General features: G+C 44.5%; 1 protein-coding gene across 1 annotated transcript; it reads left to right on the top strand.

The window, feature by feature from the left end:
• Window positions 1-2319: 2319 nt before the first annotated feature.
• Window positions 2320-3029, top strand: LOC101979334 (glutathione S-transferase P-like). The gene has a single exon (XM_005365400.3). The coding sequence runs from the start codon at window positions 2335-2337 to the stop codon at window positions 2965-2967; it is 633 nt and encodes a 210-aa protein (XP_005365457.1). The 5' UTR covers window positions 2320-2334; the 3' UTR covers window positions 2968-3029.
• The last annotated feature ends 13115 nt before the right edge of the window (window positions 3030-16144 follow it).

The following is a 16144-nucleotide window of genomic DNA, read 5'->3' as shown; positions in this document are numbered from 1 at the left end:
ACACACACACACACACACACACACACACACACACACACCTTCATGCACATCCATTTACACCAAGAGTCCTCAAGATCATCGCCGTTTAATCACCCCAAACTCAATGTCATATGGGTTAATCATGATTATAAAACATCTAAGAGTTTATGACTGTCTTTACATACTGGCTGGCCAGATGTGTAATGGGACCGTTCAATACAATTATTGCTAGCATTATAGAAGACAGCCTCAGCCTCCACCATGATAGATGACCACTCTTGTTTTAATGGCACAGCTTCATCTGTGCTGGAAAATGGTCTACTTCAGAACTGTCGTTAGTTTTCAGTAAATTAGAAACTTGATATTGATATTCTGGAGAAAAAATGTTTCCATTTATAATGATATAATGCATTTAATGTAATAAAGTAGACAAGCTTGTATATGTTACTTCCTACTGATGAAATGTGTTTTGTATAGATATTCAACCATTTGACAATGACAAAGAAACCTTCACAGAAATGATTTGTTGGTTGATTTCTCCATTATACTGGCATCATGGTTTTTAGTTGCCCAGTTAGATCATAAGGCTTACTATATACCTAGTGTGTGTGTGTGTGTGTGTGTGTGTGTGTGTGTGTGTGTGTGTGTACATATAAAATAACTTTTACAGTTAAGATCAGGTACTAAGATACAAGAAAATTAAAACAAGCATAAAAGAAAATAAATCCACGTGAGAGAGATGGCTCAGTCTGTGGAGAGTTTTCCTCATAAGTGTGAGTACCTGAGTTTAACTCCCCAGAACCCACATTTAAAAAGCTGAGCATTGTGGCACATGGTTATATAATCCCAACAATGGAAGAGCGGGAGACAGGCAGATCTCTGGGGCTCTCTGGGTAGGCCAACTAGGTGAGCTCCAGCACATTGAGAGACATTGTTTCAAAATAACAAGGTGGATATTGTCTGACAAATGACACTTAAAGGTGTCCTTTAGCCTTCACTTGCATGTACGTGTGTATCCAGACATGCACACGTATGCACACACACACACACACACATACACACACACACAAATATACATGTGTTTGCTTCTTTGCTTGCTTCCTGGTTTTGTTTTCAGAGACAGGGTCTTTCTAGGTAGTTCATGTTAGTTTGTTTTTTTGTTTTTTGGGGGGGTTTTTTTGGATTTTTCGAGACAGGGTTTCTCTGTAGCTTTTGGTTCCTGTCCTGGAACTAGCTCTTGTAGACCAGGCTGGCCTCGAACTCACAGAGATCCGCCTGCCTCTGCTTCCCGAGTGCTGGGACTAAAGGCGTGTGCCACCACCGCCCGGCTTGTTCATGTTAGTTTTAAACTCCAGATCCTCCTGCCTCAGTCTCTCAAAGGCTGCATATGTGCCACCATACCTAGCTTCAGAGATAACACATAAGTACATGAAAAGATATTGAATATCAGAAGCCTGTGTCCTCGTTTACTTTCTATTGCCGTATTAAATACCAGGACCAAAAACAATTTGGGGAGGGAAATATTTATTTTATCTTTCAGATTGCAGTCCATCATCAAGAAGAGCCAAGACATGAATTCACGGCAGAAACCCACAAGAGAAATCACCAGCGAATGTTGCTCACGGACTGGTTCTCGAGCTCACTTTCAGCCTCCTTTTTACATAGTCCAGACCTGCCTGCCTAGGCATGGTGCCACCCGCAGTGGACTGCGCCCTCCCACACCAATTGCCAATTGAGGAAACACACCCACAGGCCAATCTGAGGGAAATCAGCTCCTCTATTGTCTCCCCCCTCTTCCCAGGTTTTGCCAACAAAGACTAATCATCACAACAAGGAGGTACAGTTTAAAGTCACTAGGGAAATCTGTGTCACGAATGGAATTCTCATAAATTTCTGACAGAAGTGTATAGCAGTATAAATATTTTTCAAATGTCTTTTACTTTCTTTTGAAAATTAAACATAGTCATCCTAATGGTAATTTTCGTCATAGGTATTTCTCCTAAAGACACCCCCATTGTCCTATACAAGTCTCACAAACTGGTATTCAATATAGCTTTATTTACAACTAACACAGAAGACTAGCTAAGTGTCTGTGAATAAATTAATGAACTCATTATGACATTGTCTGCTGGTAGAAAGCTGCACAGTGATGAGAAGACATGGGCTATAGGTACCTGCTAAAGGGGTAAATTGATCTTTGATGAGTACTAAAAGCCACCAGGAGCAAGAGAAAACACACATGAACACTTAGTATGTTATTCTACATTACAAGATTGCAGAAAGGCTGGCTTCCACACCCAAGATCCGTTACTGTCTACGCAGCTCGGAATTCGTGCCTCCGTCTATGCAGCAGCCATGCCGCTGTACACCACTGTCTACTTCCCAGTTCGAGGGCGCTGTGAGGCCATGCGCATGCTACTGGCTGACCAGGACCAGAGCTGGAAGGAGGAGGTGGTGTCCATAGATACTTGGATGAAAGGCTTGCTCAAGTCCACCTGTCTGTATGGGCAGCTCCCCAAGTTTCAGGATGGAGACCTTACCCTGTACCAATCTAATGCCATCTTGAGGCACCTGGGTCGGTCCCTTGGGCTTTATGGAAAAGATCAGAAGGAGGCTGCCCTGGTGGATGTGGTGAATGATGGGGTGGAAGACCTTCGCCTGAAATACATCACCCTCATCTACACCAAATATGAGGAAGGGAAGGATGACTATGTGAAGGCCCTGCCTGGACACCTGAAACCTTTCGAGACCCTGCTGTCCCAGAACCAAGGAGGCAAAGCCTTCATTGTGGGTGACCAGATCTCCTTCGCCGATTACAACTTGCTAGATCTGCTGCTGATCCACCAGGTCCTGGCCCCTGGCTGCCTGGACAACTTCCCCCTGCTCAGTGCCTATGTGGCGCGCCTCAGTGCCCGGCCCAAGATCAAGGCCTTCCTGTCCTCCCCTGACCATGTGAACCGTCCCATCAATGGCAACGGCAAGCAGTAATGTACGGGAGAGACCGGACCTGCCTGTCCTCCTTTCCCCAGCACTAATAAAGTTTGTAAGACAGAAAAAAAAAAGATTGCAGAAAATGCAAAAAAAAAAAAATCTATAAAAGCAGGAGGCAATTTTTTCTGCAAAAAAAAGAGGGGGTGTATAGGGAGCATTTTAGTCCAATAAGTTTGTTTCTTATTGTAGTTTAAATCTCACTTTGTGTGCTTATATCAGAGCTCAATTTGTAAGTTATAAATTTGAGTGATTTTTATCACACATCAGTGAGGCCTTGATGAACAATAACAGCAATAAAAAAAGTATTTGTCTTAACTTGGACTTCAAAATATGCAGAAAGACTTTTTTAGATTTTATTCTAAAATCCTGAGTCCAGAAGCTGGGATGTTGCTCACTTGGTGGAGAACTTGCTTGGCATGCATGAAGTTCGGCATTCAGCCTTCAGATTGAAATATACCCATTGTGGTGGCATATGCATGCAATCCCTGCACTGGGGCAGTTGAAGCAGGAGACTCAGAAATGCAGTCACCCTCAGCTATACAGCAGGCTTGAGGATAAGCCTCAGCTCCATGAGACCCTGACTCGAAAATAAAATAATAAAATAAAACAAAGGTTTTGATTTTCTTGTTGTTTTTCTGTGTTGGGTATTGAACACAAGCACTCTGCCACTAATCTACCTCCCCAGCTTAGATAATAACTTTTTACAGTAATAAATTGTTACAATGTGTTTTAAGTTCACACACATGTGGAAAAATACATCGTGTTGAAAGAAATGAAAAGTCAAACTACATAATGAGAGCAGTAAACACAGACAGGGGTGGGAAGTGATGGTCTGAGGGAGAGTTATTCACACAGCTGCTCCTTATTCACTATCTTCGAAACTTTTCCATCAGAGCTCCACCCTGTTTTAAGGAGCCACTGAAAGCGCCGTGCCTGTTACACGTTTCACAGGAGTCTGGCGCCATCGTGTGGCAGTTTCAAAGAATGCACATGCCCGATGCTGCTTAGTCGGTCAGAGAAGACAGGCTGAGGGTTTCAGCGAGTGCACTTATCTAACACCGGCCAGTCAGGTAGAAAAACGAGTGCTTCTCAAGTGTTATTATACATAAGAATTGCTCATGGAGTTGTGTTTAAAGACAGAGAGAAGTTGGACTGGAAATTAGGTTGTACTTAACATCAACCAGAGACTGCTGGATGCAGATCACAGAGCATCTTCTGAATTAAAAGAACTTAGAAGGCAGTAAAGAGAAACAGAAATGAACTGAAAAGGGTGGGCTTTAATATATGGAACTAAATCTAAACCATAATTTAATGTTATATAACAATAGAAAACTTGCCGTGTCACCTGTACAAAGCACTTAAACACCCTTGTGGCTTGCAGCTTACCAGACAGATACTGCAAAGCTTAATTAAGCCCCAATCAGTTAGGTCAGGGTTTGACTTCCTCAATACACCAAGCACAATGACATTCACGCAGCCACTTATTTAAAATCGCCATGTTCACGTTTTCCGAATCCCAAGTCAAATGACTAGAGAATAAGGCTAGTAAAAGGTCCCAGTAGCTTCTATAATGCCGCACACAACGCCCCCGTGTCTGCGCTCTGTGCGCTGGCACCCAGTTCGCGAGCTTCGGGCAAGGGGGCTGGAGGTTAAAATACACAGACACACACAGACAGAGAGACAGTGACACGGGTCATCCTTGAATTCCCCAAGAATGCCCCCTTATTGTGTTCAGGGGCAGATTATATAGAGATAGCCACGCCCCAGCCAAACCCACCAGAAACCACTCTCCTGCCATCAGGAACTCCTGAAGGTCTCGTGCTCAGAGCAGCTGTAGGCACTCAGATCAGGGGATTACAAGAAATTCAGGATCTGGGGTCTCACTGCTCTTAACACTATAATACTAAAATGGAGAAAGATGAGGGGTCCCAGTGCACACAAACACAAAGACCTGAGTTTGAACTCCAGAACTGTCTTAACACCAAGTGCCCTGGATCCAAGCCCCAGTGTGTGGCACTGCAGGAACCAACTTCCCCCAAGCTCTGGTATTGCCCACTTCCAGCTCTTGGCCAGGCATAATGACATCTATCCTCATCATCCCCCGAAACAAAAGTGTCTACCTTGTGATATAAGCCAGTGCCTGAAATTGGTGTTTGTGCCGATGGGACAGTATACCAGCCCCATGATCTCCACAGTGGTCACCTTGTGGCTCTCAACAGTATGGAAGTCTTTGTCCTGGAGAAATGGCTCAGAGGTTAAGATTACTGCCTGCTCTTCCAGAGGTCCTGAGATCAATTCCCAGCAACCACATGTTGGCTCACAGTCATCTATAATGAGATCTGGTGCCCCCTTCTGATATGCAGGCATACATGGAAGCAGAATTTGTATACATAATAAATAAATAAATAAATCTTAAGAAAAATAGAAGAGTATGAAAGTCTCCAGAGGAAGAGAACTGGGGAGTCTTCCCCATCAGCACTGTTCCTGAGGTGCCCTTACTGAGGAGACAGGGGGCTTTTGAGCATATCAGTAGTTGTTAGGCTAGTGATGTACTACTTCTTAAACTGACCAAGAGATCAAGGTGACCCTAGTCCTTGAGCATATAGACCAAGAACAGAAAACATATCTGGACAAGGCATTCCCACTAGGTTTTCCAGTTGAAATCGTCAGTGATCTGTTGCATCAGTTTCTAAGAGGCCTGGATTTGCTTTCTATGAATTACTTTGTTCACCAAGACCTAAAGCCAGAGAACATTCTGGTGACTGATGACAGGCAGTGGGACAATCAAGTCCCCTCCCTTAGACCTAGCCATAATCTGTGTCTACCAGAGGGTCCACAGCATGGTACCAAGCTCCTGAAACTTCTCTGTGCATCTCCTGTGGACATGTGCAGTACTGGGCATCTCTTTGTAAAAAGACTAAGGTAATGTCATCCTGTCCTCACTTAAATTTGTGCCTGCCTACTCCTTTCTCAGCTTTCCACATTGGTGCCACTTCTGAGACCATCCATGACCTAGATCACAGTTCAAACCTAGCATGTAGTGTCTGGAAAATACCAAGGGAAAGCAGATGTCACTAGGCAACTCTAAATCTCTGACTCATGTAACCAATTCATACACCTCGTACACTAATGTCATTATGGTTTTTTTCGGTTTTTTGTTTTGTTTTGGTTTGTTTTTTAAAAAAAAAATGCTGTATTCCTGAGGTTGGGCACCAAAAGGATGTCCTGAGGTGAGAGTCTGCTTTTGGCCCGGCCAGTAATAAAGGAATCAACACTTGGATTAATTGGCTTAATCAGAATGGTTGTCAGTAACTAAATAGCGTGGATCATTTCATTTTGAAGCCCCAGCAAGATCCTCACCAACCTTGGTATTCTATCTAGCTCCTGGTATCCCTGGCCGGAGAGGCACCCTCTGACAAATATTCCAGGTCTCCATTCTTCTCAGAGTCCAGAGAGATCTGGAAAGACGGTCATTTTCCCAAACAAGAAAGAAAGAGTTGTTCTGATATCCCTAAGAAGTAAGGATATATACCGAATTCAGTTCTGATTCTAGTTGAAGAGGGATAGACCTAAGAAAGTCTCCTTGAGATTAGCGAGATCGTTTTGGTGGTAGCCCTCTTTCTGGTTTGGGAAGAAAAAAAAATCTGACTGAAAATACTTTCCTGGTCCTCCACACTAAGTTGGGACACCAATAGTTGAGAATATGATATCTTGATTCTGCTGCTCATGAGGGGTAAGGGCCCAGCAAGATCACAGGAATCAAATTGTAGACTGGAAATTGAACTCAATATTAAGAGACTGTTATAAGCTAACATCCTTACCCCAAACCAATCAACTTGGGATCTGCCTTTCCTGCCTGTGTATAAACCAGGGACCTTAGATTATCAGTCAGGCCAGGATCTCTAGATAAATGGACTCAAATCATCCATCCAGCTGATCCAAATCCAGGTACTGTGCTCATTCCCCTCACAGCAGACCACCAGGTCTAGTCCTGCACCTGAAGGACTTTCTTCTCCATCCCCCTAGTGCTAGTGAATCAGCCTATAGTTGACTTGTAATGGACTAATGTAAAATCCAGTAAGGCTAGCCAGCTAATCTGGACATGACCACCCCAAGGGTTCACAGAGTTCCCATACACTCTTTGGGGAAGCATCATGAAAAGACTTCCCAGGGCTCATCATGTCATACCCTAATTCAGCTCCGCTCCAACACGTAGATGATCTGCTATTGGCAGCAGCCAACGCTACCACCTGTTTAAGAGACACAAATGATTTGCTCCAGCTGCTCCAGACATTGGGATGGTGTGGCTCCGGGAATAAAGCTCAGCTCCGACAAACAGAGGGCTTCTATCTGGGATACAAGCTTTTCCAATGTAGAGAAACTTTCATTGCTGCCAGGAGGAAGCCATCCCCCGTATCCCTGCTCCACAAACCAAACAACAGGCATTTATTGCTGGGAATATTGCTCGGGATATTTTCAGGATATTACAGGGCCTGGATTCCTGGGTTTGCTGATATAGCCCAGCCCTTTTTATTCTGCCACAGTGCAAGCCTAGTCTTTGAAGTAGACTGAAACCAGCTTTCTGAGAACTCAAGCAGACTCTAACCCAAGCCCCAGTTTTAGCTACCAGATGTCACTAAACCATTCTACCTTTCATCCTTGAGCCTGGGGCACTGCAAAGGACATTTTGACTCAGACCCTGGAAACCAGGAAGAGGCCTGTAACACGTCTGTCCAGATGTCTGGACCCGATGGGCTCCTTCCTGTTGGCCTTGCTGTCTGCATCCCATAACTGTTATACTAGTAAATAAAGCTGGCACGCTCACCGTGGGCCAGAACCTGATTTTAACAGCTCCTTGTGCTGTGGAAATCCTGAGAGGGGCGAATGGCTGGTAAATATCAAATGCCTGCATCACTCGGTATCAGTTCTGTCTCACTTTTGCTCTTGTACAGTGTCTCAACCCTGTGACACTGATGCCTGGTAAGAACCCTGAAGTCCCATTGTGAGGGCTCATTGGACATTTCTCAGGCCAGTCATCCAACCTCCAAGACAGTCTTCTGCCTGGGGCAGAAGCTAATCTGTTTACTGATGGAAATCGTGTTGTAATTATAAATCTACTGGTCTGCCCTTTCACCTGGATACCCTGTCCCTTTAAGAGATAAACTCCACCCACCCCCATCTTCCCCTTAATGCCCAGGCAAACTGACAAGCTAATCTCATGCCTCCTTTTCCTCTCTCTCTCTCTCTCTCTCTCTCTCTCTCTCTCTCTCTCTCTCTCTCTGTCTCCCTTCCTCCCTCCCTCCTTCTCCCCCCTTCTCCTTTCTTCTGAAGAAGCAGTCTCTGCCTTTCCCTTCCCCCCTTCCTCTTTCCTCTCTTTCTCAGTCTCCCTCCCTCTCCCCCCCCCATAACCCCTTATCCTTACACCCTTTCTAATATGTTAGGAGCCAATTTCCTCCTAAAATCATTGCAGGAACCATCACCCTGGGGAGTCTGCAGAGAACTCCACACCCCTAATTGTGTTAGGAATCGTTCTATTGACAGAGCCTACCCCACACCCAAATTGGCTGTTAATGGAGAGCTATCTGTTAGCGGAACCCACCCCACATTCCAAACTATCTAGGGAACTAGGTATGTCAACTCGTGACTTCTTGGCCTACAGTGACCTGACCGAAGATAACCTCCTGCCTACGTGACCAACATGGACCACGTGACCAACGTGAACCATGCGGCAAGAGCCCAGGCCCCTGTGCCCATCCCCCAACTCCTTACCCTATATAAGTTGTACCCCATCTCTAATAAACGGAGGCTCTGACAAACTTAGCATGGCCTCCTTCCTCTTTCTTAGCCCATTTATCTTCCAGATAGTGCCTCTCTGTGACCCTGGAATAACTGAACTGCCAGACTGGTTACTAACCCTAGACTAAGTAACCAATCAAGGCAATCAACACTAATACCCACTGAATAAACTCTATACTCAAGCTCTGTCTGCATGGCTTATCTGTCTGTCTCCCACCCACCGTGGTCCCCCACATCAACAGGGGAGCCTGCTAGGGTCATGCTGCCATGAATATATAGTATTGGTTCGAGACTTGACTAGGTTCTCTTTGTGTTTCCGACCGCCCACCAGCAGGTGGGCTGAGGTACAGGGGGATTCTGGACCTGGACCACTTTCCAGCTTCCTGTTCCCTCTCCATCACTACACACACGCTGACTAAATGATAAGGTCACCATCTCGAAGTCAGCTTTCTCTGACATTCATCTCTGGTAATTCCCAAGGTTGAGGACTGGGATCTCATCTGGTTTCTCATCCTCGTTCTATAGTCCCGTGGGCCACTTGGAGTGGTCCTGGTCCTCACCCTCTGTGCTGATGAGCCTTCGGATGGCTTGACCAATCTGCTTTATCCTCTCATTATTTTAGGGATGCCTAAAATATATTTGCTGTTGGATCTCATGTCTTGTCCTTTCCTCAGCTCTGAGAAATGCCCTACATGCCCCTTAAATAACAACCTAAATTGGTCACCTAATGGCAGACCCCAATACAGGAGCTTTCTAATTTCTATCAGCCAACAAGCAGATGGAAAAGTTTCTCTCCTGCCATGCTAAACTCTGTCCTGCCGGCATCTCACTCCCGATCACTTTTCCCTCTGCTCTTCCGTGTCTGCCACAGCCACAGCTACGACTACAGGTCCCCCGGGAACTGGCCACTGCTGTGGGTCCTGGAGAAACTGGCAAAACTGGTCAGATTCGCAAGGCCATTGTTCCAGTCCCAGCCCTCTCTGCTAGTGGGCTCTGCCACCAGGCTGGCAGCACTGAGTAATTTTCCTGTCTACTTCATATATAAAAGAATGTGCAAAGCCGGGTGATGGTGGCACACACCTTTAATCCCAGCACTCCGGAGGCAGAGGCAGGCGGATCTCTGTGAGTTCAAGACCAGCCTGGTCTACAGAGCTAGTTCCAGGACAGACTCCAAAACCACAGAGAAACCCTGTCTCGGGAAAAAAAAAAAAAAAAAAGAATGCGCAAATAGTGTGGCCACATGACGGTGATTCTATTTTAAATGTATGTTCTATATGTTCTACATGTCTCTCTTGCTATTTGTTTAAAATCCCCCCCTCTCTCTAAAATCATGTGCACCATGTGACCACCACCATTGTGACTAAGACCAAGTCAGGTAACCAAGACGCCATCTTTACTGAGGTATGTCTTGCCTTGTCTCACCGTTTACTTACATCTTTGTCTCTAAATTCCTCTTACTGACTCTGTTGCATGTGTGTTTTGTGCAATGGCATGCTTTTGGTAGGGCCCACTAGAGCATCCACTCCACCCAACTCCTGTTTAATATATATTGTTAGGAATTTTTTCTCTGGCATGCAAAAATCCCAATCAAGCCAAATGACAACGAGCCAAATTAAAGAATATCCAGGTTTAATGGGATATCTGCACTCTCGGGAGGCCCCGAGGGAAACCAGGAAGCTGCAAACATGACCACTGTGGGGAGGTGGAGGCGGGGGAGAGGGGGGCATGGAGACTTTCCTGGGAGCAGTTTAAATAGAGGTCAATGTTTGGTGGGCACAAGGGCGGAGCCTCCAAAGATGGAGGCCCGAGACTGGGACTCACATATACATGTGTGTGTGCATGCTTGTGACTTTTGATATAACGTTATGTGTGAACATAAGTTAGCTTTAACTCCGTGTATGTAAATGTGTATAAAACTTAAATTTAACTGTGTATATTTGTACATTTCTTCACTATTCTCGGTTTAATGTTAAGCTTCTATTGCAAACAATTTTTTCTTCTTTGTCTTTCACAACTATAGATCTCACCTGTTAGTTAAAAACAGTACAGTCAAGCTTGGACCCAGCTCTCCAGGCAGAGACGATACTGTAGTTATAACTTATATAAACAGTCCTCAAGTGCTCAGAGATCTGGGGGGAATATGGCATTTAAATGTTTAATTATTAAAAGACTTTTCATAGCAGAGACAAGTTGGCTCCTAGCAGCAGCACCCCTTTTCCTCCAAAGAAGACAGAAGACAGATGGGCACAGAACAACGTCCATCCACAATTAGCTTCATCAAGTGAACGTGCTAACCATTGGGCAGAACTGCCTTTCATCTAAACTCCCGAAGGTCTCATGACAGTGGACAGAATGGACTGGAATGGATGACCTAGATGCTCAAGGCAAGGTAGGCTTGTCTTCCTACAGGATCTTCTGAAGGCTGGCAGGCCCTGTGCTATCAACAGAAGACAAATACAGCCATGAAAGACTCTATCCTCAATGACCATGTAGGACCCTGAGGAGTAGCTCTAGGGAGCCAATCAAGTAAGTTCTCTGTTGTTTCCTAAATCAATAACTCAAGTAAAATTTTACCCTTCTCAAAGATCTCTGATGCAGTTTGACAGCTGAGAGGTTTTGTCAGTTTAAAAAGGGCAACCTCACAGATTTCAGTATAACCTCTTATCATGTCTAATAAAAGATGTTTTAAGATATACAAATGCAGGACTGGAGAAATGGCTCAGTGGTTAAGAGCATTGCCTGCTCTTCCAAAGGTCCTGAGTTCAATTCCCGGTCAACCACATGGTGGCTCACAACCACCTGTAATGAGGTCTGGTGCCCTCTTCTGGCCTGCAGATATATACACAGACAGTATATTGTATGCATAATAAATAAATAAAATATTTTTTAAAAAAAGATATACAAATGCTCCCAGAGCCCGCTGCCACTGCCTGCCACCACATGGCCTGCCGCCACCATTTGGGACCTACAGCATTTCTGCTGCCTACTGCCACCAGGGATCTTGGAGCATTTTTTTAAAAAAGATTAACAACAGAAAAGCCCAAAGGTCAGATGTCCCAAGCCACCTTTTCGGAGTGACTTCTGCATTGATCCTAGCCGTGGCGGGTTTGTACATCCAAGGTAGAGGCTTAAGCGTTAGAAATATTAGATAGGAAGAACAGAGATAAGAAGGAAATACAGAGACATAAGATAGTATCCGAAGGCAACTCAGTGCCTCTTGTATACTGAGTTCACCTGCGTTTATCTTCTAGACACTTTTATATCCCAGTACAAAAGGGGGAAAGAAGACAGAAGACTGCCTTAGCACGACACAGAGGACAACCAGAACAGTCATTTGCTCCAATACTTGAGGCATCAAGCCATTAATTCTTGAGAAAAGTATTTGATGTTTGGGTCAGCGAAAACGCCCTAGAATAAGTATCCTGTAGGCAGCCACTCCCTAATTCAAACTTCCCATTTCAAAGGAAGAAGCTGAAGTATGCTTGAATTCTTTGACCTTTGGTCAGGGTGGAGCGGATCTACCTCTATGGGCCATCTTAATGTCCAAAACACCAAGTAACCACACCCTAGGTCAGGGTCTGTAGCCACACTTACTGTCAATATATTTGAGAAAGCAAAATAGACTCAAACTCCCCGACCTTCAGACAAGATGGAATAGGCTCACATTTTTCATTCTCCACAGGCAGAGCTGATGGCTCTCACTCAAGTCCTACACCGGGAAAAGAACAAATGAGTGAACATTTATACAGAAGAAACAGGTATGTTTTGGCTGCCCTTCATGTGCAGGCCATGATTTATAAGGACACCTATTGATTGCTTAAGAAAAAAAAAAAAGACTGTTAAAAAAACAAAGAGGAAATTCTTGCTCTTCTTGAAGTTGTCTGGCTCACTAAGGAGATGACCGGAGATGCAATGATTACCAAACAACTAACACACTTGAAACCCAAGGAAATTGGAGGGCAGATCAGGCAGCCAGCCTGACATGGAACAGCGATGCCTGTGGAGCTGCTCTCTGTCTTGCCCATTGCTTTTCCCAATCTGCAGCTCCCTCTCAAAACCACCTACTCCCAGAAAGAAGAAGACAAGCTCCAAGGATGTAAAACAGGATCCAGCTGGATAGTGGATCTGGCCAGACTCAAAAATTATCCTCCCTGTGGCCCTTGAATGCCTTTTGGTGCATCAACTGTACCCAGTGGGCACTACCAGGCTGACTGAGTTATCTTCCAGATATCATATTTTACATCTCTGAATGATGGCAACCCAGGCAGCTTCTCACTGTCTCTCCTGCACGCAGGTCAATCCAAGGCAAGGGGCAAAAGAAGTCCCCACTGGTCACATGAGGGTCATTAGCCTCTGGTGAGAAATAGAAAGTCGATTTCACACAAATTGAGCATCCCTACACTGGGTATAAGAATATGTTAATGTTTGTGGATGCCTTCTGAACATGCTGGCTTTTTGTATGAACTTGACACAAGCTAGAGTCATCAGAGAGGAAGCAGCCTCACTTGATGAAATGCTTCCTTGAGATCCAACTGTAAGACATTTTCTCAGTAAGTGACCAATGGGGGAGGGCCCAGCCCAAGGTGAATGGTGCCATCCCTGAACTGGTGGTCCTGGGTGCTATAAGAAAGCATGACTGACACTAGAGAAATTCCCAGGAATCCACAAGGATGACCCCAGGTAAGATCCGAAACAATAGAGAAGAGGGTACCCAAACTGGCCTTGCCCTGTAGTCAGATTGATGACTATCTTAAATGTTGCCATAGAACTTTCATCCAGCAACTGGTGGAAACAGAAGCAGAGACCCACAGTGGAGCACTGGGTTGAACTCCCAAGTCCAGTTGAAGAACTGGAAGACTCAGAATATGAGCAAAGATGTCAAAACCATGATGGGGACACCCACTGAAGCAGTTTACCTGAGCTAATGAGAGCTCACCAACTCCAGCCAGATAGGGAGAAACTACCACAGGACCAAACTAGACCCTTTGAATGTGGGTGACAGCTGTATGGCTGAGGCAGACTGCGAAGCCATTGGCAGGAACACCAGGATTTATCCCTACTGCTAGTACTTGCTTTTTGGACCCATTCTTTTTGGATGGATATCTTGATCAGCCTAGATATAGTAGGGAGAGCCTTGGACATTCCCCAAAGAAATGTGCCTTACCCTCTCTGAGGAGTGGATGGGGAGGTGGAGGGAAGGGGAGGAGTGGAGGGAGTGGGAACTGGGATTGGTATGTAAAATGGAAAAAGATAGATTGTTTTCTTTAAAAAAAATAAAATAGAAAGAAAGGTTGAGCAAACCATTAAGCAGCACTTCTTCATGACCTCTGCATCAGTTTCTGTGTCAAGAATCCTGTTTTGTTAGAGTTCCTGTCCTGACTTCCTTAATTGATGAACAACAATATGGAAGAGAAAGTTTTAAAAAAATCCTTTTCTCCCCAACTTGCTTTTTGGTCATGGTGTTTTGCCACACCAATAGAAACCCTAAGACTCCTTCTTGGGATTGATAGAAGCCTCTGCTACCTGAAGAGAGACTGCTCTGCTCTAAGAAGTCAAGACTCTTCTACATGAAACTGTCCCTAGGTTTGGGTTGTCTCTGCCAGATGGATGAGATATTAGACCAGCCTTTATGTTGTCCATAGCTCAAATGGTCAGTCAGGCCTTAAATATTAACTCCACTGCAACTACTCTGGACAGATCGAGCTATTAAATCACCCTCGAAATTTATTTTGGAAATTGTTGAAAACTGGCCCTTACAAAATGGGATTCACCCCTATGAAATTATGTTTATAAATTCATCTGTCTTATTGCCCCATTTGAGAGACACTATTATTGGGATTACTTATAACAGTCTCTTAAAGTATCCCCAGTGAGATGGTTTGAATGTAATTGGCCCCATAAGCTAGTAGGGAGTGGAACTATTAGGAGGCATGGCTTTGTTGGAGTATGTAAGGCCTTATTGGAGGAAGTGTGTCTCTGGGAGGCAGGCTTTGAGGTCTCCTATGCTCAAGCTATACCCAGTGTCTCAGACTACTTCCTGTTGCCTTCAAGTCAAAATTATGAGACTCTCAGCTACTTCTTCAGCACTATGTCTGCCTGCATGCCACCATGTCACACCATGATGATAATGGACTGAACCTCTGAAAATGTAAACCACCCCAATTAAATGTTTTTCCTTTATTAGAGTTGCTGTGGTCATGGCATCTCCTCACAGCAATAGAAATCCTAGTTTTATAGTTTCTACCTCAGTCTCTCCAATAGGTCCAGAATGCAGTTCATTCTATAGTTAAAGACTCTCATCTAGTTCCCTCCTTGGTGTCTCTTCATTCAATCTACCCTGGGGACCAAGAGCACATCAAGAAAGATTTTTCTTTTAGAAAGAGGGATACCTGCCTGGAAAGGACCTACCACTGTCGTCCTGACAATGCAGACTATAGTCAAGACTGACAGGATTCCCAACTGGATCCATCATTCCCAAGTCAAGCCTTTTCCAGACCACGGTAGGAAATGGACCATCTCATCTGCATGAGATCCACTCAGACTAAGACTCTGTAGCAAATAGAACTCTTACCTGGTTAGATATCCTCACTTAATATGGCTAAACTATCTGCTTACTCCCTTACTTTCACCTCCTTCCCACAGAGACTAACTGGACCAAAGGACAAAATAAGCCCCATGCTAAAATTGATCTCATGAAACTTAAACCTTCCCATCATCACAAATGGAAGCTAATTTCTGATAGGTTTGTGGGAAATGCCTTCATCCTACAGGACTATAGGAGCATTAATGAAACCAGCTTTTATGTATGTTCCAGTAACCAGGAAGATGATTTAAAAAAAAAAAAAAGGTCCCAGATAAAATGTCACACTGTAACCAAAGAGGAGAAATACTTCTGTACCAAATGGATATATGTGTAAACATTGCCAACTATTCAGGGGGCCCAAACAACACCATCTTTCCGTCTATATTGAAGGGAACTACAAGAGATTGCTCCAGCCCTACCCCTGTGACTAGTAATCCTGTGCACCTACAAGTAAACAGCCCCCTACATTTTGCTTGGGTTGTTGGATCCACATGGGGAATAATACTATATTTAACTAGATGTGATGTGGGGAGGAGGCAGGAAGGTCTGTTTATCATCCAAAATGACTGAATTGATCTTCTCTGCCTTATTAGCCATTTAGCCCAGTTGGATAAACCTTTGATTGCCTTTGCTTATCCTCCTCCTAGTCTCAGTAAATGGGAACCCAAAGCTCCCCAAGGCTGCTGGAAGGTATTTACCAACCCCTGGGGCTATGTTAATTGACTCCCCTCCTAAGGAGGTCCCTGCTACACCAGACCTTTTTATTATGCCTCAGGGAATGCTTCTCCTCCCAAA

Source organism: Microtus ochrogaster, unplaced genomic scaffold (genome assembly GCF_000317375.1).
Source record: "Microtus ochrogaster isolate Prairie Vole_2 unplaced genomic scaffold, MicOch1.0 UNK2, whole genome shotgun sequence".
Lineage (NCBI taxonomy): Eukaryota > Metazoa > Chordata > Mammalia > Rodentia > Cricetidae > Microtus > Microtus ochrogaster.
Note: the sequence above shows the minus strand (reverse complement) of the source record. Positions and strands in the feature narration are given on the sequence as shown.